General features: G+C 46.3%; 1 protein-coding gene and 1 long non-coding RNA gene across 34 annotated transcripts in view; one reads left to right on the top strand and one right to left on the bottom strand.

The window, feature by feature from the left end:
- Positions 1–333: 333 nt before the first annotated feature.
- LOC120098197 (uncharacterized) lies at positions 334–7,130 on the bottom strand. Its single transcript, XR_015642831.1, has 2 exons — positions 6,951–7,130; positions 334–989 (listed from the first exon to the last, which is right to left on the bottom strand). It is a non-coding gene; the product is annotated as an uncharacterized LOC120098197 (long non-coding RNA).
- Positions 3,066–27,374, top strand: part of Celf4 (CUGBP, Elav-like family member 4) — a 307,752-nt gene continuing 283,443 nt past the window's right edge. For 32 of the 33 annotated variants that reach the window (XR_015642367.1, XR_015642362.1, XR_015642366.1 and 29 more), the window contains exon 1: positions 25,702–26,402. Coding sequence is in view for 25 of the 33 variants with exons in the window: in XM_087592953.1 (XP_087449079.1) it covers positions 26,117–26,402 (286 nt within the window). In the remaining 8 variants the exon portion in view is untranslated. 33 annotated transcript variants of the gene reach the window in all.

Below are 27,374 nucleotides of genomic sequence, written 5' to 3'. Positions count from 1 at the left end.
AATCTAATAATCTCTTCAGATTCCTACAAGCATCAAACATGAACATGGTTCATATACACATGCAGGCAAAACATTCAATAAATAAAAATAAATATTTTTAAATAAAAAAATTTATTTTTTTATTTTTTAAATATTTTTTAATTAATTTATTTAGTTTACGTCTCAGTCACAGCTCTCCAATTACTCCTGATGCCCCCTTCACACAACTCTACCCTTCTCCTCTGAGAAGGGAGAGCCCCACCTCCCCCACCAGGTATCAACCCACCCGGTCACATCAAGTTACTTCAGGACTAGGCACATCTTCTCCCACCAAGGCCAGACATGATGACGCAGTTAAAGGGAAAAATTATTTTTAATCTACAAAGACACAATGTTAATGAAAATCATGAAATAACAAAACAGATAGGTAAATGCACTATAATCATTGTTGGAAATGCATGATGACACAATACATACATTGAATGCAACTTAATATATAAATTCAGTACAATTACAATTCAATTTGGGTTGGCATTTTTTTTTTTTTTTGCTTCTTTTTTTCGGAGCTGGGGACCGAACCCAGGACCTTGCGCTTCCTAGGCAAGCGCTCTACCACTGAGCTAAATCCCCAGCCCCAGGGTTGGCATTTTTTTAATGAGGCTATACACAATGACCCCAAAATCCATGCAAAAGAATAAAAAGACCAAAATTGTTCAAAGACAAAACTAAAAGGAACATGAAGAAATTGTACCACCTATATCAAATTTTATAATATTTGTATTATTGTTATAGTATAACAGTGATACTGTGGTACTAGCCCCCTGACAACACAAAAGGACACGGAACCCACAGAGACAGATTCTGTGTGACAGGGATGTAGGAGGGAGATGGGCCTTGAGTGAAATATGCAAGCTACGGCATTACCCCACTGGAGAAGGCAAGAAGACGGGTCTCCTCCATTCCCCACATGAACTCCACATATCTGTGAAACCTAGATTGGAGGAAGGTCCCTGGGAATTCAAAAACAAAAAGAAGGCAATTTAAAATCAATAATCACAAAACCATTACAGAACATATCACAGTGATTCATCAAAAAATTAAAAATTGAGTTACCATATGATCCAGGAGCCCTTTAGTGGTGTAGACCCAAAGAAACAAATTGGTGTATCCAAGAAATACTCGCCACCCCCATGTTTATAGAAGCACTAACTACAACAGGCAAGACTTGGAATCAACTCAAACATCTATCAGAGATAAATGGATATAGAAGATATCGCAGCCACCCACAAACACACTCAGAATCTTCCCACCCAAAATCTGCTTCTTTATAATAAAGAGAGCAATATAGAATGAGCTGATGATTATATCGTGATAACATAGCGTGGTAGGAGAGGCAAAGGTCTTATCCCTGGAAGTACATGCAGTCTCCCTGGAGAAGAGCAATCATCCCTAGAGCCAGTTATCCAAAGAGATGGCTAACACCCGAAAGGCAGGCCTCAGGCAGGGAAGCGAATACAATTCTTTACGGAGCCTCATTTTATAGGCACTACTTTTCAATGGCTCAGGATGCTTGAGTAAGCTCTAAGGTGACTGATGATAAGCAAATGCCCACCCTTAGAGACTGACTAGGAGAGGGCTCAGACAAACACCATTCTGTGTGACAGAGATGTAGGAGGGAGATGAGCCTTGAGTGAAGTATGCAGGCTATAGCATTATGCACTGGAGAAGACAAGAAGACGGGTCTCCTCCATTCCACACATGAACTCCACATATCTGTGAAACCAAGATTGAAGAAAGTTCAACACTGAAAGATAACTAGTGCTGGCCAGTTGATCCTGCCAAATCAAATAGGTGAACACTAGATTCAGAACCAAACCCTTTTTTAATGGAGATGGATAGAGGAAGACACCCGACATCTACCTCTGGCCTCCACACGAACATATGTATCTACATACCTGTACACACATGCCTCCATACATAAGCACACACAAGTACATATAACACATACAAATTAAAAAACCTTGAAAAAAACTTAATCCAACAACCATGTTTAGAGGGGAGACTTTGGAAAATGATCAAGATTAAATAGAGTCATTAACTTGAATAAGAGAGAGGAGTGAACATACAGGGGTGTGTGTGTGTGTGTGTGTGTGTGCATGTGTGCAAGTGCATGTAAGCTTTCCATCTCTTGCTGTGTGCTGTCCTCATCCATCTTAACATTTTATTAGCCATGGGTCTATCACCAGATGTTGCCCTCAACCTTGGACTAGCATCATGAGCCTAAACCAGTCTCTTTTCGCTCTAAGTTACTCAGCCTCTGGTGTTGTGTTATTAGCAACAGAAAGAACATTGTAAAAACCCTTCAGTTCTTCAGTCAAGTAGCGGTGGAGTGCACTGAACTGTGGACCTCTGTGAGAACATGTCTCATTAATGTGCAAATCTCTGCTTGAGAATTAATAGAACCATATTCTGTTCTTTAACTCATACGGTACAACCAGGATCATAAATATTTACACATGGCATTACATATCTTCCTAGAATTCATACCCACAAATTCTCACCAACACTCTTTCCTCTGACAGAGACTTCCCTCCCATTACTAACTTTATAGGTTTGTTAGATTTTTTTTTTAGTGTGGCAAACCACCCCAAAAATGAATGATGTGAGATATTAATCATTTGTTACAATCCCCTGAACATAGCTGTTGGAAATTCTTTTGTGGGAACCCCCAGGTCTCACACATCTATGCCATATAGCCTTTAGATGGGATGGGAGCTTAGGTCTAAGATAGCCTCATCATAATAGCTGACAGTTGGTGATCTGGTGACAGTTCAGCTATGCTAGGATATACCTAGCTCTGGTACAATGACATTTGTGGTTGGTCAGAGTCCTAAAAACTGCAGAAGAAGTCTAGAGAGATGGCTCAGCTATTACAATCACTTGATAGTCTTCAGGGAGCCAAAGTTTGGTTCCTAGCACCCTTGTCAGACAGCTCACAACTGTCTGTAACTCCAAATCCAGGGTATCTGATTTCCTCTGCTGAATTCTGCTGCTACCTGCACTTACACATACACACATACACACACACAGAGAGAGAGAGAGAGAGAGAGAGAGAGGCTTATATACATAATGTTTTAAATATACATTTTTTATTAGGTCTCTGAGTCTCATCTGGTAAACACCACTGACCAAAGAAAAGTGCACAGCCAGCCAAGTACATGAGTAGGGTGGTGCTCGTACCCAGGTATAAATATGGGGAAAAATCATTTCAGCCGTTATTTCAAGCAATTTTCTATGGCCGCCTTGAGTAGCCTTGATAGCCTTTATGACACAGGAATAATTTCCTAAAGGCACACTATGGCCACACACATCAGCACAGGCACAGAAGAGACGGTATAAAGTCTCACTGTTTCCTGAAAGAAAATGGAAAGACAGTGGATCTGAGAGAGAAGGGGGGTGGGGGTGGACCAGAAAGAGGGGAGGGAGGAGAGACTACAGTGGGGATTTATTATATGAGTGAAGAATAAATAAATAAATAAATAAATAAATAAATAAATAAAATGAAAACACATACAGATTTGTACCGCAGTCATATGTGCACTCAAACATTAGCAGAAAACAACAGGAAAAGAATCACATGGAGAGATACATAGTATCAGTCATGTACACAGGCACCAAGTCCGTCTAGGAGGATTTGCTGTGCACACCATTTCATTGTAGCTCTCCAGAGTTCCTTGATAAAATGCACAGTAGCATATTTTAGAGTAGGAATCCACTGCTCCCAGCCATCCTTTGGTACAAAGGGTTAAGTGATTAGAGATGACCCAGGCTGCCAGCTGCAGGCTGGTCTCTGTGGTCTGATTTCTCAAGATGATACAGCTCACTTCCCAGCAGTGATTGCAAGATTTAAATCTAAGTCAGGAGAGAGAAAAATGCAATCCTTAGTTCGGTGTTAGTTAGAGCACAGCTAGAGACAGCATAAGCAATGAAGAAAAGAGCCCATAGAATTGTTTAAGCATTTGACTAGATGGGAAACATGGAGAAAGCATGTCTAGGCAGTTTCAGATAACGGCCCTTCACGGGTCTCCTGGCAAGTTCCTCAGGAATCTAAAATGGATGTAAATTCTTTAAAAAGATGAGCTTTTTAAAAATGAAGCTCTCTTTACTTTCTACAGAGGCTCTCACATCGCTATGCATGTATTATCCACAATTTATAATTAATAACTATTTATATTCATAAATGTTTTAAGTAACAATATTATTGAAAAACAAGGGCTAAAAATAAGCTATGTGTTTCCTTTTTTCCTGAGTTCCTGATGGCTTTAGAAAAAGAAGAAGACAATAACTTTTTTCTGCTCCTACAGGGGCAAAATTTATATAGCTGAACAGACAACTGACTTTCAAATAGGGGCTATTCTTCTAAGATTACCCTATCTTCCTGTAAAGTCTCAGCCCAGACAGGTCTGCAGGACTCTATCTAGCACCATTGACTAAGCCACTGTCAGAGTTGATGCCTTTCCTTGTTTTAATACCTAATGCTTCCTTGATTCTATGCATGGATACGACCCACCTGTTCTGCGCCTGAGTTCATTAGCTGCTGATTCGCAAGTATTCTTGGTAATACAGCGGGAAATTATGAAAGCTCAAAGCAGGTGAGACATGACTATTTTGGTTTCCATAACTTGGCCGTGACTGGCAAGGACTTGAAGTACACAGCACACTACCAACAGTTGTTGTAAGAGCCTTGGAAAACCAGGCTCGGGACCGCAAACTCCTGTATATGAAGGTGCGTCCAAAATCCAGGTGCTTTGGGGGGTGGAGACAGGGGATCCCTTAGACCAACCAAATCAAGCGAGAGAGACACTGCCTCAATATATAAGGAAAGAAGAAAAGGCAGCTGGAGAAGATATCCACATCAACCTCTGTTTTCTGAACATTTGTGCACATAGCTGACTATGCAAATGGGAACACATGCAAGAACATGAATATGCACATACACACACATGCACACATGCATGCACACATGCATACACATGGGCACGCACACGTGCAAGTAAGCATGCACAGGGAACCCAATGCATGAAATAACAGAAGTGAGAGTCAACTTCCATCTTCCTTAGACATTTAATTTGGCACCAGGGGATCTTGATTCTAAAAGTAGTTTCCTGAGGAGGGTCCTCATCTGCCCATTCCAGTGCTAGACTCTGAGGCCATGACTACTCTTTGCTTCTCAGCTGGAGAAAGCAACTCCATTGGAAGACAGTGAAGTGTTTAAGAATGCAGCAACTTTCCAAATTAAACTTTGTCCTGGTTTAAACGTCTAAGTCCCTCAGGATAGCCAGGTCTAAGTTCTGCTTTATTTATGACTGATTTTTACAGTGACAGGCACTGGAGCTGCAAATCTCATGACTGATACGTCCCAGCACTGCCAGCTTCCTCTTCAACGGGGACAAATGCCCATGGTGTGACTTCATAGCATTCACACATTCAGATAGTTGTATTCAATATTTTATTATTCTTATTTTTCCCTTTGAAGAAAAGTATTCAATGTCAGGGATTTCCTGACTCCATGGGTTCAAGGTGTCACCTCTCCTTCTCTTGGCTGAGGATGACAGGGAAGTTGTCAGGGAGCTGCCCAGAGAGTTCGGAGAGTCCATTGCCATCACTCTACTACCCTTACAGGGTTGTTGCTCCCAATGGGCACATGCCTATCCTTAGTACATCATAGCATTGCCTCATTGTCCTCATGTCTCCTTTAGTTTATTCTGCCTCCCCTTCCCCAGGGCAAATCCCTGAGGGAAGAGGTCAGGTCTTGAGTTGTCTTCCAAGTCTTTATAGGGGAAAGCAAATGACTTTGTCTGAGGTATAAATGTAGATACTTGTATCACCTACTGGTACTCTCTACATCCGCTTGTAAGGTGGTCAGGATTAGAGGGGAAGAACACTAGGAAACAGACAAGAAAACATGCAAGTAGCCACAGGCAGGCTGAACTGATAAGGGCTTAGGAAGGGTAGGATTCCCACTCCGACCACTAATGCCTAAAGAAGCACTAATAGCAATAGTGGTGTTGATTGACTGCGTGGCTGGCTCCCATGCTCGGGTAGTAGACCAAGCATTCAGCAGGAGTGATCTTATTTAACCCAGACAATAAAGTCACAATTAGGCTGTGTTCATACAAGCTCCATGGGTATGGACTCTGAAGCTCGAGGCAGATAAGAAACTGCCTGTTGGCATGTATCACGCAGGTGAAAGAGTCAGACTCAAGTCCAGGTCAACTATCCTATAGACTTTCTCCTCACTGCCTATAAAATTGTAGGCCCAATGTGTGGGGGAAACACACGTTTACATACAATCACACTGGATAACTCAAGTCATTTTGGACCATAAGAAGACATCAAGTAAGAACAAAGAAAGAAAGAGAGAGAGAGAGAAAGAAGGAAAGAAAGAGAGAGAGAGAGATTCTTAACAAATATATCCACATTCTTCAGCCTCAAGTCAAATGAATGAGAGTGTCCTCTGGAGGGAGGTGTAGGTGCCAGACCCCTGAAGGGACTGATATTATGGAACACAGGCTGACAGAAGAAAGCAAAAAGAAGTGGAGGCTCCCAGGGAAGAAAAAAAAAATATCATGAAGGTAGCCCCCAGCATTGTACCTTCTGTCTTCACAAACGCCCTCTGCCACTCACTACTACTTGGCCACTCATGTGCTTCATGACTCTACTACTCGCAATCAGGAAGCTCAGTCTGCTCCCAGCCCTTACCATCCCACACAGCCTCTCACCGACATTAGATCGTGCCTTGTCTTTGCTCCAACACATTCAGGGATTTCCATCGCCTTCTGATTAAAGTCTAAAATCCTCAGCTCAATTCAAGGACTCTCACACTCAGCCACCACCAGACAACCAGATCTGTCCTCAGATACTGGCTCAGACACCCCAGGCTTGTGATGAACTCCCAAAATATGACTCACCACATCCCAAATGAGCTTGGTCCTCCTGCTTCCCCTGTCTCACTCTTCCCGTCTGCCGGGAACACAAGTCTCTTCTTAGGTTGCCAACAGCATTTGCTGAACACTTTTTAGGTATCAGGCACAATCCTGGCTTGTAAGATCAGCCTTCTCCTTCAACACTTGGTCCAAATGCCACCTTCTGCAGGAGACGAGAGTCGGTCTCTGAGGGGAAGCAATTCGTCTGAGAGCAAAGTGTATTCAGGGTTTTGTATTAGGACTTGGACTAAAGGCTTACACCCACCTCCCCTGGCACTCTCTACTCCTTTGTGCAGACACTTATGGTCATGGTGAGGTCCAATCCAGGCAGCTCCACTGTTTTCCTCTCTCACTTCCCATAGGCACATAAGTTAGGACAATGTGTGCCACCTCCCCAGTCATCAAAATACCAAAGAATGAATTCTCTAAAGCATCTCATTGTTACAAAGACATAATAAAAATTGCCCAGTCTCTTGGATAATTTTGATTTATCTAACATTTTATTGCTGCATACCTATGCAATTAAATAAGGTATGTAAATCCATAACACTTTGGGTTGTCAGAGAAGAGGTATAGAAACCATGATCTTGGGTTGGGGATTTAGCTCAGTGGTAGAGCGCTTGCCTAGCAAGAGCAAGGCCCTAGCAAGGCCCTGGGTTCGGTCCCCAGCTCCGAAAAAAAAAAAAAGGAAAAAAAAAAAAGAAACCATGATCTTTATTAAAAAATGTTGTAAATATACTGTTTATTACTTCATGTACTCAGATTCTAACCTGCACTATTAAAAAAATTAAAGCAGATGGCTTCATGAGCAAAGGCATTCAACACCAAGCCTGATAACCTAAATTCAATCTCTATGACCCATGCAATAGAAAGAGAGGACATCAAGGTGTCCTCTGAGTTCCACAGATTCACAGCAGTAAATGCATATACACCCATATTAAGTAAATAAATAAATGTAAAAAATTAAAAGATTCAAAATTAAAATAGTCTCAGAGTCAAGCCCTGATCTCTCGGTGAGCTATTTAAAAACCCTGTGCTAAATGCCTCTTGAATGGAGTCTGCACGGCTGACTGCAGATTTAATGGACACCTTTTTTCCTCCATGTATTTCTATTCTGGTCTGAAAAACAGGACTTACTTGGATTATAGAGTTCACACTAAAGTAAACAATTCATAAGCAAAGGACAGGTAATATCAAATAAGTATATGAGAGCTGAGAAGCCAAATTAAGAGACAGACCCAACAAACTGGAAATCATTAGGAAAAGGGCATTAGCTTCATCTTACCTTCTCAATAAGGCATAATTTTCAAGTCTCAGAAAAGCTCTGTCAAACCACCTTTAGGCAGCAAGTCTAGAGGGTTTTGGGAGTGGAAGAGACCTAACAGGCATGCAATGTGCAAATCCTTTAGGCCCTCTGTTTCACTCATTTACTCAATGCAGCAATGGATTGTTTTTGATGTGCCAATCACCTCCCCTTACTAATAGCAATTATAGTGGGGAACAAGTGGGGCGTGGTCTTTACGACCAAATGTCATTTGGCATGTGCCATGTAGTAGGGTAACTTTTTCATTGAGCCTTGTATGTGCAAGTTGGTAGTCTGCTGAGTTGACTGTCTAGGCACAGGATGGGGTGGGGGTTACAGAGGCAGAGAGATGGTAGGAACAATCCTTCCTGAAAACAAACACCAATTTTCATATCAGATAGGAAGAGGAGTGCGTGACAGACAGAGGGAGGAGGGAAAGGCCACGTAGAGTTCAGCCTCAGAAGCAGCCCTGCCTCCACACCCTCGGGCTCAGTCTTGGCACCGTCGCCACCAACAGCAGAGCCAAAAGTGGGGGGAAAAAACAATGAAATGAGCCTGCCATCAATGAGGAAGCATCACGCAATGCCAGCTTTTGATTTGGAAAGTGTTCATGAGGCTTTCTTGGCTGGGATATTTAAGACAAAAATAGAAATATTCTCATCAATGATTTATAAGATTTCTTTAGAGAGATGGGGCAGAACCCAGTATAACAAAGAGCAAAACAGCACACCCCTGCTTATCACTGTGCTGGAGAGCATGGGTCAGGGGAGACAGAGTCATGTGAGGATGCTCTTTGTTCCTAGCCTAGAAATTAGAGTTGGGATAAGCTACCAATTTAGCCAGTCTGAACTTTTAAAAACCTGGTCCATTTTTGGACTCTTCCGGCTGTAATTTTCTTCTTCCCAGGGGTCAAAACCTCCAGACAAGTCATCAGAAAGCTATACATGTATTTCAGAGATTAATGGTAGTAATAAGATAGGAGTATCATCCATCCCAAACAGAGACCACCATCCTCTTCTACACTCAGCCTTTGTAGGAGGTGGATGAGAACCGAGGAAAGCAATCAGACCAGGTTTAGAAAACAGAGTGGATGATTGCCTCCCCAAAGTAGGGTGAGGTCATTTCACAGTTTCGCGACAGGCTTATTATAAACCCACTCTTGGATTTGGTTTGCTTTCAATTATGCATGAATTGCCTCTATCTCCTGGACTCCATGGGAAGCATATGGGATGGGAGTGGAAAATGCACCTCAGCCCCCGTCCCTGCTAGCTAGCTCCATGCTTACTCCATTCTGCATGCAGCTCCGCTGCCAACCTTCTTAAACCCAAGCCATCAATTGGGTCATTACCATATTGGGGACAGCCTTCAACACTCCAATACTATGTTACATAATCAAGATTCCACTGGCACTGACGTCCAGGCATTCTTCAGTCACTTAATTAGTCAGTGAGCATTGCCTGAGCACACCAGTGTCGGGCACTAGGTGTTCAGACTTGAGCAAGAAACGAATCAGAAACTTACCCTTCAAGGAGCTTGGGGTCTACTGGGGTAGAGAAAGGAATTAGCAGCAAGCAATTAGCAAGTACAATTATGTAAATGGGTGGTAAGGGCAGATTTCCTCAGGGCACACAAAGGCTACACATCTCTTGCCTATGAGGTCAGACAAGAGACACCTCCCTACAGGCTTGATGTCAGCAGCGGTGACCACTGAATGCCAGTTAACTAGCAAAGAAGTAGGAGTGCGTTCCTGGAAGATATGTAGGGTATTTATAAGCCAATAAGAGCAGAGAGAATGAGCATATAACACATAAAGCACATGCTTTATCCAGAACAAAAAGAAGAAAATGGGAGATAAAGAAGGGTCCAAAAATGAAGGCAAATGGGACCCATCTGGTCAAAAGAAATACAAGTGGGTGAAAGTGAGCTCTGCCTTGGAGACAACAAGGAGCCTCTGAAAGCTGTTGAAGATAGAACTGGAAGGCCAGACTGTTTTAGAAATTCCATTCTGTGCCCAGAATCAAGTGTATGTGGGTCAGATACAGAAGGAACAAGAGTAAAGAGACCATTCAGCAGACTGGCAAGCCAGTGGAGCAGAATGAGTTAGTGGGAGAAAGATAAAGTTGGGATGGAGTTCGCAGGTCTCAGTGATATTGGCCTCTAAAATAAGAAAAAAGATGTGGCCAGGAAAGTCCTTGTTCTGGCTTAGATGATCAGACCACTCCTCAAAACAAGCAGTTTGGTTATTGGGGAGATGACTCAGTGGATAAAGTACTTGCCATGCAAATGTGAGGAGCTGAGTTCTGATGCCCAGAAACTACACAAATGCCTTGTGGATGTGGCAGCCACCTATAATCCCAGCACTCAGGAGGCACAGACTCTGGCTATCAGAAATTGCTGAGTTCCAAATTCATCAAGAGGCCCTGCCACTTTAGACTTCCACACATACACATATATGTATACAAATACACTCACACATACATTCATGTATGTCTATACATATATGAACATTCATACATATGTGCATCTCTCTCTCACTCACACACACACACATACACGGGGGGGAGGAAAGGAAGGAGAGGGAGAAAGAGAGGGAGAGAGAGAAGGAGAGAGAGAGAGAGAGATGATGATGATGATGATGATGATGATGATGATGATGATGATGATGAATAGTGGAAGAAAGACTTTCTTTCATGGTATGAACCTGAGTTTCTTATCATGGAGAATTCTAGAACTTGTGAGAAAGAAGAGAGTAGACATGCTGATTCAAACTATCAAAGTATAGAGGATTAATCCCTGTATTAGCAGGTGAAGCCTGAAAAGAAGAAAAGCTCAAGGACAGAACCAGGGTGGCCCCAATATTTAAGAACTGTGGGAAGAAAGGGTTTTCCAACGAAGACACTGTGGGAAGTGGCAGATGGACAAAGTGAACCATTTTCTTGGAAGAGGAGACTCCTTCAAAGAGGCAGTGGCTGACAATATTCAGAGGAGGACTAGAGATGGCTACTAGAACTACAAGAAGAAGCCACTGGTGAGTTTAATGTCTTTGATGACATGGACAAAGTGTGAGGGAAACAGCTCTAATAGTATTACAAACCAAAGGGACCAAAATACAGAGAGCAAGGAAAGACAGCAGCTGCCTCTTTCCAACCCTATGGCAAAGCAAAGGCGTGAGACAAGGAATTGTTGCTAGGGACAGAAATTCAGATTTCCTGAAGCAGGTGGCTGCCATATGAAGGGATGAGATCCCTTCTGCCAAAGGTAACTACACATACTGGAGAACCTTCTGGAATGTGGACAGCAGACTTCTCCAGTGAGTGCGGGAGTAAAGAAGAGAATGCTGAGGTCATTCCAAACTCTGTACCTCCATGGAAAAATGACATCAGTCAGTTACTTCTACTCTGTCATCTAGAATTGAGTGCCAAGCTCCAGCATCAGCGGAGAAGAATTAGAGAGAGGGTTTTGTTGTGCCTTTGAGATGCAAGACAAATAGCACGTATTCCTTCCCTAAAAAGGTATTTGAAGCAGAGTCTAAATGCTAGAGTTGGAGGAAGGAATGCTGAAAGGAAGAATGCCACTGGGCCACCTCCTTCTTCCCACTTGAGTTGGCCAAGCCAACTCATGGAAGGAAGGACCCAGGGAAAAAAGAAGCAGGCTGAAACGGGTTTTGTAACAATGGAGCCAGGCCTCTCTCTTCTTCCTCCATGCTCCATCCAGAGAACAAAGCATTGCTTTCTTGGACTCCAGATTTACAGGAAAGACTGGTACTTGCTGAGCCTGCCCCCCACCTCCATGGCCCTGTGCAACTTCTAACAGTCTTCCTGAAAGCAGCATCCTCACCGGTTGTCAGGATCTTCTCTGGCTGAGGATACAGAGAAGGACAGAGAGGAAAAGAAACAGACAGACTGGTAAGCAAAAGAGTATACTAGAGGAGGAGGAGGATTGAAGATTCATTGAATGATTGATTGATTGATTGATTGATTGATTGATCGATACATCTGACCCTGAGCAAATCACTTCCTCTCCAGCTGCTAATTAAGAATAAAATGAGAAAAGAAGATTAGAAAATGCCTAGGGTACCTTTCAGCTTGGAAATCCTGATTCTCAAATGGTATTTCTGTATCTATAGAGCACCCCCAGAGGCTTTAAAGTATTAGCAAACACAAAGAAAATACAATATGTAGAAGATGTATGTAGACACATACACACCTGCATCCCTGCTGATCACGGACAAGCAACCTGCAAACACAGAGGAGGTAAGTGAAGCTGTGCAGCACACATCTCTTAAGTGACATAGCATACACACATATTGACTGTCAGCCACACCCATACTCAGTCCCCTCTTGGGGTACTTGGGGATGATCTTTGCAAGTAGCCTAAACACTTAACAAATAAAGGGCTTTAACGTGTCAAGCTCTCGTCCTTAAGGATGATCAAGATGATCAAGATTTGCTGTATTACCTCCTTGAAAAGTATTTCATTTATATTTTTAAGCAGATTGACAATTCTGATCTACCACAGGGCTCTCCAGGGCATTAGTTTTCAAGTCTCCATGTTCCATGTTCCCATATAGAGCTATGGGACACAGCACTATGGGACCATTCTCTAATGTCCTCTACATTGGGGAAAGACATTCAGAAGCTGTCCTGATCTAAATAAAAGGAAGGGAAGGTCAGGTAAGGAGCTACACACCAGGCAGCTTCATCCTTCTATTTCAGAAGGAACCATGAAGAGCTATGCATAGGCAGTATGGGAGAAGAAGGTGGTTGATTTCAAAGGAAACGCAAAGCTTCAGAGTGAGCTCTCCCTACTGTGGGGGTGGCTGTGAGCAGCCTTAGTTTCATCAAGGTACCGAAGAGCAGTGAGCTTAGGCAGAAAGCTAGACATAAGCATCCCCTAGCATCTCCCATCCATCCTCTCTGCCTAGGTGGGGGAGAATTTTAGAGACTCTCTGGTTGCCTTTTTTGAGTAGGGAAGACAGAGTCTGCTCCAGAACATTTAGAAGAAAGGGAGAGGGCCTCTCTAAAGAGATTGAAGGTAGATGTCATAGCTACTTAGACCCAGAGGTCACCTGTGAACATGGTGGCTACCTGGTACCTAGGGACTATAGGCTAGAATGGAGATCATGGAGAAAGTAGTTGACACCTCTTGTAGAGCCCATCAAGACTGCAGGATAGCCCAACAAGACTGCAGGATAGCCCATGATCCCTACCCACATGTGCAAAAGAAGCTTCCTGTACCACAGAGGCCAGCTAGGCTGGGGGCATGGAACCTCTTTAGGTAGAGTTTGCTCACACCAAATTGGATGACACCAGAGGAGGTTGAGTGTGAGATACTTTTCCACATGCTATGGCAAAGTACCTGGCAAGAAGCAACTTAAGGGAAGGAGGGGGTGTTGTTTAAATTTTATTTTATGTGTGTGCATGCCTTTGGTATTTCCTCTATAGGCAGGAAGACAAGATGGAAGTCTTGGAGACACACACACACACACACACACACACACACACACACACACATGCATGTTATGACTGCAGCATCAGGAGCATAGGGCTGCTTACTCTAGTCTGGACAGAACAGGAAGCAGTCTGGATTGAAAGCAGATGGCCCTCCCCACCAACTCACAACTCACTTCCTCCAGCTAGGCCCACCTCCCAAAGGTTCCACAATCTCTCAGAACAGTGCCACCAGCTGGAGATCAGGTATTCAAACATGTAAGCCTTCATGAGCATACAAGCATTTTATACTCAAACCTTAGCAGTTGCCTTAAAGCAGCAAGTGAGGGGGGGGGTCCACCCGGGTATAGGTGGGAGGGAGAGAAGAATAAAGCTGAAGGGAATGAAGATCAGTGTGTGACTACCATTCTCTCAGGCATTTATTCTGGTAGCTGTCCCTATTAGGGAATCCTTTCCCAGGCCCTTCCTGAAGAGCCTTGATCCAGTTCTAAAGGGCAAGAGCCAACCAGCAGGCAGTTTATATATTGCAAAAAGGGGGAGTTGGGGGCAAAAGGGTGGGCACTGTCTCTGTGACCCTGAGATAACAAGTCCTCTACCTGCCTCGTGCTACTCTAGTGACACAGAAGACAGAAGGTCCCGACAACCCCTTAGCAGCTTGCCTTCATGTCGGCCTTGAACTTAACCAGTAAAGTATTGTGGACCAGAGAAGGCCTCCGGCTGCCCCCGAACTACTTTCCAGTAAAGCTGCTTGTTTAGAAGCCTTTGTAAAGCAAAGAATTGAAGAGGGCTGTGGCTGGTGGTAAGCTCTCTGAGCCAGAAGAGAGAGTTCTCAGGGCGTTGCTGGGGGGACTGGCCTGAACATGAGGTAGACTCACCAAAAATGTCCCGGAGTCTCTACTTCACAGGGATTGCCAGTGAAACTGGAGCCTGGAAGGAATACTTTCCACTCACAGTGCTTTTCAGAGTCTCACTCTGCTGCCAGCCCCTGGCTTTCCCTGACCTGGCAGACAGGAGACTCTACCTATCACAATCCTATGGTCTCCACTTCTTACAAACACCATCACCCCTGTGTTCTGGACTGTGTACGTGTACACACACCACCACCACAACCACCACACCACACCACACCACAGTCAACATTCCCACCAGGGAGCCTCAGAATCCACTTTTTCCCCCTCTGGTTAATTAGTTATTAGATATGGGGTGGTGTAAAAACAGGTGCCCTCAGATTCTGCAATCCCCCAATCGTGGTGCAAGGCCCATATGTTTTTCTACATCCTAGAAATCTTTTATCCTCCCCATCATCACATAGGCGTGGTTCACTGGCTGACCACACAGATGACTGAGCTTCCTGTCAGAGGCAGTCAATGTTTGGCTCCAGGGATGCTCATGCAAATACAAGCAGGCAAAGTTAAGAAGGAGGAGTCGTAAGCAGTGATAGTGATGTCTCTGCATGCAGAGATGCTTCAGGAGTCAAACGGCAGGACGGCTCTCACTGCGGTGGTGGAGGCAGATTTCCTGGGGTTGGAGGGAGGCTGGAGCAAAACCACTGAAGTGGAGAACTTGTTACTGTGAGAGAAGGTTATCCAGCAGAAGTTAAAGTAAGTGTGTTTTGAATATGGTCTGCCACTTCTTGTTTCTGTAGCCTTTAAAAAATAACAAGCCTTCGTACTCTGCAACACTCCTGTGTGTAAACTGCCACTGCCTTCATTGGGAGGATATACGGAAGAAGAAGAAAAGACTGGTATACGTTGGGCAAACAAAAGTAATATGGCTAAAAGAATGGCATTGAGTATGAAGGAGCTGGAACTGGAAGAGAAAGGCTGTGAATAGCCTAAAAGCACGGGGTTCCCGGCTAGATAAGACTGTGACGGGAGGTAGTCTCCTCAGTGGCCCTGTCTCTGTGGTGCGCTGCCAAGCAGGCTGTCAGGTTGGCCCTGTCAGGGACTTTCTTCCCATTGGCTTTGACTCTGACAGGAAAATCAGCAGGCCAGCGGTACAAGCCAGGCAGTGCAACAGACAAGGCCCTGGGGACAGTTTAAGTGGACAATAATTGCAGGTTATTATATACCATGCTGCGGCCAAAAGCCAGGCGGCTGTTAAGTGTGATTGGAAGAACTAATGGGGAGGAAGAGGAAGAATGTACCAGCTGGTTTGGTCTCTGTGTTCTTGGGGCTGCTCTGGGGTCAGGAGCAGGACAGAGCAAGGGACATGTGGGTGACAGGGGACAGGTTGGTGACTGAGGAACCAGATTCTCCTATTCCTTCTTTATCCCCCAAGCCATAGCAGATCAAGGATGAGGGACATAAAACAAGTCACTGAGGTCTAAAGAGGGAGCAGTGACCTAGGAGCCCACAGTGAGTTCCGTCAGGACCCAGGCCTTCCCTTTGTTGTTTGCTGTGAGACAAAGACATTGCAGAGAGGGTGTGGCCTGAATGGGTGCGTGTGAAACAGGGCAGGGACTCTCTGAGAATTGGGAGCAGGCATATAGTTTCAAGAGGTAAGAACCCAGCACCCCGGCCAGGTCAACCCAGCTAATGGGGGACAGGAATTATAACAGATTATCTTTCAGAGCCTTATCTTTCCCTTAGATCCCACTCTAGAATGGAAGAATTGTATGCCCATTTAGAGATCAGTGGTCATGCACTTGTCACAGAAGCAAAAGCAACGTCCTCATTCGTTCATGACAGTCAGTGCTTCTCTACTGCACCTCATTGCTGTTCCAGGAGCCCACGGGCCCTACCCTAGACCTGCTATTGGGAGAAGCAAGCTTCACTCTGCTCTTCACCACAGACTGGGGGAATTCAGGGATTGAACCCCCCAATACCTGGGACTTCCTTAGTCCCTGTAGGAAAGATGCCACAGGACCAAGTAAGCCCCTTGGAGGATGTGCGGATGACCCTTCTCTCAGGTCTTAGAAGCACAAAGACTAGGTGTCTCTTCATGGATATTCCCAGACAAAAATCATGCCTTTTGTTAATTCACAGCAGCAGTACTGATAAAAGCCAATAAGGAAATCTAATCTGGTCAGTGGGGACCAGACCCACTTCCTCCAAAGACAGACTTTCAGGAGCACCTTATAAAAGATTCAGAGTCACCATCCAGGATGGACTCACTCTAGCCAGGTCTTCGCAGTTACAATTTGGACTCAATCTGGATCAGTATTCCTGATTTGGGACACAGGAGAGCAGCCACCTGGCTCAGGAGGGATCAATTACACTGTGACTCAATGAGAAGGCACAGCGCCAGCAAGTGAATCATACAGCTTGCCCACCCTCCAGAGTGAGGAAGGGAAGTTGGTCTTGGGCAAAACTCTCCCTAGACCGAGGATGCAGGTGTCAGGTAGGGGACCTCTAAACACTAGGGTTCTGATTGTCTACACTGGGGTAATCCCTTCTCTGGTCTGAATATAGGTGTGAATCTCTAAGCTATGGTGGTACAAGCCTCAAGGATGAGAACTTGCCCTGGTCCCCTTCTTTGCATCTCCCTCCCATGCCTTACTAGAGTCTCTTTCCACTAGCTCCAAGGTGGAAGCAGGAACACTGGGTTCCCAGTTGTTATCGTCTGCCCAATAGCACTGAGAAGGCTGCTCCAAAGAGGCCTGCACTATCTTTTCTTACAAAATCTCCATGTGCCTTTGCACAGGTGCTCAGTGGGTGCTCTGCACCAGCTCATGTCTAGGATAGACACTCGATTTGGCTGTAAGCATAGATAACATGTGTTATGAACCTGCTATGTGACAGGCACTGAATATTGTTCCTCTAATGCTTCCACAAAGGAAGCAACCCTATAGTATTTATGAGGAAACTGAGGCTCTGAGAACATCATTTACAGAGCTATCTGAACCCCCACCTTCTTTTTCCTCTCTCTCTCTCTCTCTCTCCCTCCCTCCCTCCCTCCCTCCCTCCTTCCTCTCTCTCTCTCTTTCTGGGCAGGTATGGGAAGCACAAGTCATAGTTGTCTTCCTCAGTAATAGTATTTCATGTGTGTGTGTGTGTGTGTGTGTGTGTGTGTGTGTGTGTGTGTGTGTGTTCATGCATTGGTGTCTCCCTAAACCAAAAGAGGGCACTGAATCCCCTGTAACTACAGTTAAGGAGATTGTGGACTTCCCAACATGAGTGCTGGCAAATAAACTCCCATCCTCTGAGAGAGCAGTGAGTGTTCTTATCAACTGATCCAACTCTTAAACCCTAGTACATTATAATTTTTATTTTTATTTTTGAGTCATTGAACCTGGAGACCAGTAACTCGCCTAGACTGACTTCCCAACAAACCCAAGAATACACTTCTCTCCACTTCCTAAGGCTGGAATAAGAGGCATTCCCTCCTACACCAAGATTTTGATTTCAGAGCTGGGGAGCAGAACTCAGGCTCTCATGTATGTACTTCAGACATTTACCTACTAAGCTATGTCCCCAACCCAAGCTGTCTCTTCCTAAGTACAAGACACGAACCTATCAGTGTGTATACATTCAGCACAGAAATATATGCCTCATATACAGATTTTAAGCAGTAAATGTTCAGCTGTGTTTGTAGAGTATATACTCTGAGACAAACTTACATTACTGGGTGCATTGGACAAGGAACCAGAATTTGTGTACACAACTCTTCATGGACAGTTTAAAGGGTGTGAAACTTGTTTAAAAAGAAGGCCGCAAGCAGGCAAGTGCTGAGGAGAATGCAGTATCCTTAAAATTGAAGGTCTTTGAAATATTCCTTATAGCAGCAGGACCCGATTCTTTGACTGTGAAAATGACCCGGAAGGGATAACCTGACAGGGTGACCCAACCCTTTTGCACATGTGTTGGGAGAGAGATGGTTTCTCTTTTGTATTTATCCTTCCCAAACTCCTGGTACCTTCTTTAGTCCTGCTTATGCTTTTGTCTGTTATCCTTGGACAATAAACTCCTGGTCATGGTGTCCAAATCCGGACGCCCTTTCTGCCCAACCCCACACATATACACACAGCTTAGAACACAAGCCTGCCTCTGTCTGTGCCCCCGCCCCTACTGCTCATGCATGCCTATCCTCATCTTCAACTTCTGCTGCCCCTTCCAGACCGCATGACTGTAGGCCCTTTGAGAAGCTGTACCAAGGGTGCTCATCCTGTAATTTGCAGGACACATGCAGCTGAAAATAGCTATAATGTAGCCTAACACAAAAGCATAAAACATAAAAGCATACTTGTAAAAGAACTGTGTGTTTAGTGTTGGGATTTTTTTTTAAACTCCACTGCATGATTCCCGAATGTGAGCTTCGTAGATAACGACGCTGTGATGTGACGTCAGAACACTGGACACTTCTGCAGCAGTACCAGTCTCAGCTGGCTTGTCCAGGAAAACTCTACCAAAGTGAGCAAGTCTGAGGGCCCACATAACCACCCTTAAAAACCTGGCCTGGTGAAGGCTCACTTTCCTAAGCCCCACCCAGTGCCCTCCCTACCTCACCCAGCTCTCATTCCTTATCTACCCAGGCTGACAGTGTGGAATCTCTTAACCCCTGTTACTACATGAAGGACCATGCACTGCAGGAGCTTTGCAGCCAGGGAAGACATTCGGATGAGAAAGCCCAGGTAGGACTTGCTGATTGAAGAGTATTAGAGAAACCATGAGCCATGCTGCAATGACGTGTGCCCACAGCATTTTGTGTGACAAATGCAACCTACTATTCCAACTTCCGAGTGAACTAGTGCCTGCAAACCTCAGGGCTCATGTACAATAAATTAGCATAATTAAAAACTAATTAGTAAAGCATCACAATTAAAAAGACTTACTTCTGTGACACCTCTCAGGTAAGAAGATGGGTCCAGAGTGCTAGCAGCAGGTACACAGGACAAGACCACAGAAGACGGAAGCTGTGATACAGCTTTGTGCTGCCTAAATATTTCTATCCCCAGGGGGTGTAATAGGGAAGTCAGAATACAGTGTGTCAGCACACCCACGCATCTACCTCAAGACTGGGCACCTAGTTCTAGGGCTCAACCCTGTGGTCCTGCAGGAGTTGGGAGGGGCTTGAGCATTCCCTCAACCCCCAGTGGCCTGTTAGTGATGCTCCAATAATATTGGCTGTCCAGACATCGATCTGAACACTTTACCTGCACTTACTCATTTAATCTTCACAGTGACTCTACCAGCCAGCCTCTATTTCTCTGTTGATTTTACAAATGTGGAAACTGAGCCACAGAGACGTTAAATAACCTGCCCCAAGTCCCACAGCTAATCGGTGGGAAAGGCAGGACTTGAAGCTGACAGGCGAAGACATCTGCTTCTGTAGTTCTGGGCACAGTCCTCTTTCAAGAGATAGCCATACTCTGGGGAAAATAATCAGCTGGTTCCTAGCTCGTTGATGCTATACAGTGGAGAGCATCAAGCCTATATCCCTTCTCCTCTGTCCTGTTTATACCTTAAGCCCTACTTTCTCATTTTAATTTAATAATAAATTTTTGCATGAAAAATGTAGACACATCACTGTCTCTGGGATAGAAGAGGAGGAAGGAAAGGGGGTTGGAGAAAGGATTCTTGCTCCCATTTTACAGAAGGGAAACCTGAAGTCTAAGAAAATGGTAACCTTCTGCTGCATCTGACCCTGCGTGCACACTATTCAGATGTCTCCTCCTAGACTTGAAATCCCTTTTTTCCCATGCTGTTCTTTCACTGGTAGCCTGACATCAACAAAACCGAGGGGTTGGGGTAAAAGCCTATAAAAGGAGTTGACCAAGGACTGAAGGCATAGCTTGTCAGTGAATACAGCTAGAGAGACCCAGCCCCCACTGGACCAGGGAAGAGTGTCCTTCAGATTCAGATAGCAAGAAGAACAGCATAGAAGACCCTTGTCTACCAGTCCTGGTACTAGTCAGTGTCCCTGGTGATTTTCTATCCTTCAGAGGAGCCCTGGAGAACGAACACAGGCCTTCCATTCTCCTACTTTTCTCCTTCCCTCTAATAAATTTGGTTCCCTGGCTAGGTTTGCTGTGGGTTTAGAACAGGACAAGGAGGTCTTTTGGTGGTGACAAGATGCTGCTAAAATTAACAGAGGTGATGAGAACAGGTTTTATTTTTCTCTTTTTCACTGGGTTTTATATTACAGAGCCTTCCCAAATTATTCAAGGGCATGGAAGCTCCGAGCTTACTGCTCGGCTCACAAAAGGCTAAACCTCCAAGTCCCACCCTGCCCCCTTACCCTCCATCTAGTCTATTGGGGCTTCTGGAAGCCTGTTCTTGTTTGCCAAAAATGCCATGAACGACTATTCACTCCCATCCTGGGTCACTCCAACCACTGCCTCAGTCCAGGCTAAGTGGCCTCTCCCATAAGACCACCTCCCAGTCCTTTCTCCAGGAAGTCTTCCTTGACTGCCATCGTCTCCACAACTCCACCCTCTCCAAGGGTTCTCCTGACTCAGGGTGCACTCTATTCTTGGACAATCACTTGAGTCAGTCTCTGCCCAAACAACACGTACGGAAGGGAGATGCGCTGAACCTGTGTCCCACACCCTCTGCCGGCCTAAGCAGGCCGCTCTCACCAGCTCTCTACAGTGGAATACCCTGGCACCCTGCTTTGCAGCTCCTCTCTCTCTCTCCTCTAAGCCACTACCCACCTCGCAGTTAGTTCTTCCCACTTCTCACCCTCAACTTCTATGATTTCTGCTTTCTATTTCCTCCTCGTGGAAATCCTCAAGCCTGGAAGACATTTAACCATCTGTTGCAGTATGCTGTTCTGGGGCTTTTCGCTTGGTGTGACTTCGTTCTCTAACTACACAGTGAGTGAGTTCTTTGCAGACCTGTCCTTTCTCCAACCTTTCCCGTGGGAGATCAGAGGGGCTGGATGAAGGCAAGGCCAGCTGAGTGGTTATGCCTCTGAGCTAAGCCAGGCAAACTCAGGAGGCTGTGCTCTGCTGTGTTCTCACACATGACCTGAATCCACCCACAGACTGTTGACCTGGGGCTATAGCCCCCTGTTCCAAGAGAGCAGAGGAATGAGTACAAGTTAAGTTTATCAATGAGCACTGTCTTGAACACCTATATGTGAGCATCTCTGTTGCAGGAAGAGACAGTGATGGAAGGGACTAGATTCCTGTTCTCTGACCAAGTAGAAGGGGAAGCTACAGGCACAACAGTCAAAGTGGGTCTAACTGTATGTGATTCAGTGGGTACCAGAGAGAAGGGGGTGGTAGACGGCTAGAAGGACGATATGGTACCTAGAGAGAATGTAATCTCTCCTTAAAGAGGAGAGGAGGAGCAGAGGTAAACGGCCTCATCTGTCCTCAAACACCTTCCCCACCGCAGGGCATCCTGACACCCTCAGAGATGAATCAACAGCAAAGCATTCACTCCAGAACCAGAAAGGAAACAAAAAGCTGCTGCCCCCAGGTTACTCCTTCCATTTTCTGGTTCTCTCTCTCTCTCTCTCTCTCTCTCTCTCTCTCTCTCTCTCTCTCTCTCTCTCTCTCTTTCTCTCTATGGATGGAATAATTGTGGCCATGGAGTGGCAGTTGGAGAAAAAGTTTTAGATCTACTTAAATGTCACTGTGAATAATACTTTGTCACTATCTTTCCCTAATTGCATTTCTCTTTGATGACCTGAGGCTTGGGGGGGGGGGGACTTAACGCTTCCCAGAATATCAAGGACAAGAGTACCTAAACGCCAACCTAAGCACATGCCATGCATTTTCCCAGGGGTCTTGCTCATCAGTTCATTCTTTTGAGACGCCTGACTACAGTTTTTTTGTTTTGTTTTGTTTTGTTTACCTGCTGTGTCTGAAAACCAGAAGCCTACGAGGGCAGCTTGGCACCTTTAAAACAGCAGTGCTTTTCCAGAAGCCTCTTCCACTGCCATTATCACACAAGGGGACTTGATGTCCAGGATGTTTCTGCGGAGACCTATAGTAACTCCCCAGACACTTGTCAGAGAGACAATGGATAATAGATGCCCTCCCCATCCAAGGGCTAAGTCCAAATCCAAACAGTGTCACTATCATCAGGTGGGCTGCAGAGGAGGGCGGAAGTCATGCTACCCTACGTAAGTAGGTAAGTAGGAAGTCCTTCTTTCCAGACACAGAGACGCAGTCCTGAAGGAAGCATGAGAGGTAGCATGTGAATCTGAAATATACAGGCGGCCCCTTTCATTAACACCCCCAATTATTTCACTCCCTCTGCCAAGACACTACTTCTCTGACTTACATAGTGGTTAATAATAATGATGGTGGTGGTGGTGGTGGTGGTGGTGGTGGTGGTGGTGGTGGTGGTGGTGGCAGGAATGAATAGACCTGTGTGAATGATTTCCTTGGACACTCGGTGGTGTTAAAAGAAAGATGGAGACTGTTCTGTGGTCTTCCTCTGAGCAGTCCCTTCTTTTTTCTCAGCTGCCCCCTTAGACTTCCCAGCTTCATCTACATCCCCAAGGCTTTGCTTTGGCAGGATGGGAAGCAGGAAGAGAAAAGGGAAACTCAAGTAGAAATTTTTTTTTCATTAATTCTCCTGTTATGGAAGAAAATATAGTCCACTTCACAATGAGATCCTGAGAGCCAGGTACAGCAAGATGCTGTTGGCTGGTGAATTTGAATAGTCACTATCTTCTGCTCTTGTGTCCTGGGATATCCTGGCCAGCGTGCGAGCGGGCGCGCGCGCGCGCGCGCGCGCGCACACACACACACACACACACACACACAGACATGCACACCACACGGGCACACACACACACACAGACATGCACACACAGAGAGGGGGGAGTACAAACAGTACACAGTACTAACAAGACATTTGCACGCACCTGTCACACACTAACAAACAATCCAACTTGCTTACCAGAGACATCCGCACATTATTATAGCATATCAGAGGGACACAAAACACACAGCCACAGTAGATCTCCTCTACAGCTGAGGTTCTTCTCCGTTTCACCAACTTCAGCGATTTGTAGACCAGTGTCTAAGACGGGGTAATAGACACCTAGGAAACTCGCAGAGGGCCTCACAAAGCAAAGACAGGACATTTTTTTTTAATGAACGAAGCTCTGCTCTTCCCAGTTTTTGCTTTTGGGTTTGGGACCCCATCCTCAGAAAGGAGTGTCTGAAAGTCAGCTTGTACCTGCTACTGTCAACCTCAGGGCTGAGAATCTCTGTGCTCTCTAACCACATCTGCCCTGGAGTGTACAGCCTTCTAGTTGTAGCAAATGCCTGCCTGTTTTTTTTTTTTTTGGTTTTTGATTTTATTTTATTCAGGCTGTTAGGGTAGGGCTTCTTTAAATTAAAATTTAAACACAATGTCTAGTAATGTAATTCAGGGTTAAAAACAGAAGTCCCTAAAAACCGGAAAGTGGCCAGTGGAGGCCTAGCGGGGGGGTGGGGGCGGGGTAGCCTAGCAGCTCCGCCTGCTGTCCCAGCTTCAGGCTCTGCAGCCTCAGGGAGTATAGGCGCGTTATTTTAATTGGCCGGGTTTCTGAAGCCTAGAAAGGCAAACGTCGGAGAGGATGGGGGTGCAGGTAAACACGCTGAGAATGAAAATCGGCTGCCCTAGCCAAGTTCACTACCACTATTCGCCCCCAGGGGCGGGACCGCTCTTGAGCCTGCCACTCCCTCTCGCGCGCAGCTGAGGCTCTAGCCCCGCGGGCCGGGCTGGGATTCCGCGCTGAGCGATCTGGGCAGCCGGACTCGGCGCTCGAGACTCCCAGCTTCGCACCTCTGGATCCGGTAGCGCAGGGCAGCACAAGCTTCGCCAGGCTACCTCCAGCTGCAGCTGGGTGGGCGAATAGGCTGGGGGCGGGAGAGGGGGCTTCATCTCTTTGACAGTGAATTAAAAAAAGGAATTTCCAATTTGCCACAGTTAAACAAAACCAGGGGGAAAACCAAGCCTCTCCCCCGAGCTGACTCTCCCGCCACCGCGCCCAGAGCTTTACTCTGCCGCCGCCGCTTGAGCCGGCCGGGGGAGGCCCCCCACCTGGCTCCTACCTTCCTCCCTCCAGCCACGGGCTGCACTGGCTGCCGCTCTCCGGACCGGAAAAGTCGTCCGGGACTGAAACATTCCCTCCCGCCTTCTCGGAGGGCTGGGGCGGAGAACCAAGCCGAATTCTACTCCCCGAGACTCTGACGCAGCCCGGGCTGCTCTCTTAGCCCCATCCTCTCAGGTGGATCCGGGTGTCGGTGGATGCAGAATAGGAAGGAGAAATTTGGGATCGGCTCTGGCAGGTTGGAAATTAGAGAAGAAGAAAGGGAGAGAGAAACAGAAAGAGCGCGCGCTGGAGCTCCTGACTACAGATCTATCCACATAATATATATTTATGTAGCTTTTTCTTTCTCTCGACAGTGATCAATGGACACTCAGATCTCTGGGCAGACTCCCTCCAAAGCCGGTTGGCTTTTTCTAGTCTAAATAAATAAATAAATGGAGCCAGATGGGAGAGAAAAGCGCCCATTCCACCTCCACCGCCGCCTGCGCCGCCGCCCCGCCCGCCCGCCCTGCCTTCGCTTAGCCCGCCTGTCGCCCTAACAGAGCGCAGCTAAGTGGATAACGCCCCCCTACCTGCCCACACGAAAATGAAAATCAATGCTTTGAAAATACAAAAGGTTGCACCTGCTGCTGTTACAAAAATAATAATAATAATAATAACCCCAAAAAGGCAAAAAGAAGAGACCGAGAATCCCGGTAGCTAACAGACACCCGCTGCCCGCAGCTGCGGGGACCGGAATCTCAGCGCCTCCCAAAGAGCCATGCGCCTGGCGCTATTTATAGCCGGGGGACGTCTCGGACTGTACCACTGCTGCTCCGCGGGGCCGCCGACGGGGGAGGCGCACGAGGCCGGCGCCGCCCCGGCCTCCCTGCCCCCGGCCGCCGCCCGCCGCCGTGCGCCCCCCAGAGCGCCCACTCCTGGCCCCCGCGCTCCCCTCCTCCTACCGCGCGCCCTCGCCGCCCCCACCCCTGGTCTGGCAGGGAACTTGAACCGGTCCAGCCTGTTTAAACCGAAAGGACAGAGATCCTGTCTGTTCAATGTAAAAAAAAAAAAAAAAGAAGAAGAAAAAAAATCACATCAGACCGAGAGAGAGAGAAAGAGAGAGAGAGAGAGAGAGAGAGAGAGAGAGAGAAGACAGGAGAGGAGAGAGGAGGAGAGAGAAGAGGAAGAGAGAGAAGAGAGAGAAATAGAACGAGAGCCCAGAGCAGATCAAGGTGTAGGAAACCAAAGGGGAGAGAACCCGAGTGTGTGCGTGTGTGTGTGAGTGTGTGTGAGTGTGTGTGTGTGTGTGTGCGTGTGTGAGTGTGTGAGTGTGTGAGTGTGTGAGAGAGTGTGTGTGTGCGTGTGTGTGTGTATGTGTGTGTGTGTGCGTGTGCGTGTGTGAGCGCGAGCGAGCGAGTGAGGGAGAGGAGCGAGAGAGTGCGAGCGAGAAAGAATAAAAGGAAAGATTTTTCTCTATGTATATAAAGATGGCCACGTTAGCAAACGGACAGGCTGACAACGCGAGCCTCAGTACCAACGGGCTAGGCAGCAGCCCGGGCAGCGCCGGGCATATGAACGGATTAAGCCACAGCCCGGGGAACCCGTCGACCATTCCTATGAAGGACCACGATGCCATCAAGCTGTTCATTGGGCAGATCCCCCGAAACCTGGATGAGAAGGACCTCAAGCCCCTCTTCGAAGAGTTCGGCAAGATCTACGAGCTTACGGTTCTGAAGGACAGGTTCACAGGCATGCACAAAGGTGAGAGCACCTTTCCCTCTCAACTTTGCTGGGGAGCAGGAGCGGGCGGGCAGCAGACTGGCCGGCCAGCGACTGGCAAGCGAGAGACGGGGCGAAAGCAAGCCGCGGGCGGGCGCCGAGGAGGGAGGCGCTCCGGCAGAGAGACCGAGCTGGGATGTGTGGGGAGATGTTCGCCGGGACAAGGCTGGGTTTGAGGCGAACAGCCGATGCAAGCGGTGCCGTAGAGAGGGCAACAGAGATAGGAGATGAAAAGAAAGAAGGGATGGGGTAGCAAATAGAACTGGGGGTTTGTATCTGGAGACTTGAAAGATTGGGATGGGGACAGCTGCTCTCGGGAAACCCAAAAAACTGAGCGGACTGGCGGGCGCTCAGCTTGCCCGGGATCTGGGGTGCTGTCCATCGCCGTGGTGCTGAAAACACTACAGGAATTGCTCTCCTCTGCATGGGCCAAAGAGCAGAGTGCAGCCGTCTAAAAGGGAGAGTGGTAATCAATTCAAAGAGATATTTTTATTTTGCTATCAATTTAACAGTAAACTCTCCCTAGTGAGATGTGTCTCAGTAGTCTGGTTGTCGTGTGACTGGTGAGAAGGTGCTGGCTTCAATATTTGGAAGGATTGGTAAAAACCCAAGGCAAGAATTAGCAAGGAAAGAACCATCCCCTGGGTGGAGTGAGGGGTCTAGAAAACCTGAACAATCCCCTTCCCCAATGAGGTTGGGATTTGGGAAATAATGTTATGCATGCAAGAGGTGCATTTTGAAAGGTAAGCCTTAATTTATCCCAAACTCACCATACCATGAGCTTTATAGTACATTATTTCTCCTGAGAAGCAATCACTGTCAGTGAGTGCCTATGGAAGGTGGGGATAGAATAATCAAAGAATTAAAATCTAACAACTTTTTACGAAAGTGGTCATGGGATTGTCTGCAGCCTGTCTGTTTTCTCTGTTTTATTATCTTTAAGGCAGAGCCCCA

This window comes from Rattus norvegicus, chromosome 18, assembly GCF_021556685.1.
Source record: "Rattus norvegicus strain SHRSP/BbbUtx chromosome 18, alternate assembly SHRSP_T2T, whole genome shotgun sequence".
NCBI lineage: Eukaryota > Metazoa > Chordata > Mammalia > Rodentia > Muridae > Rattus > Rattus norvegicus.
Note: the sequence above shows the minus strand (reverse complement) of the source record. Positions and strands in the feature narration are given on the sequence as shown.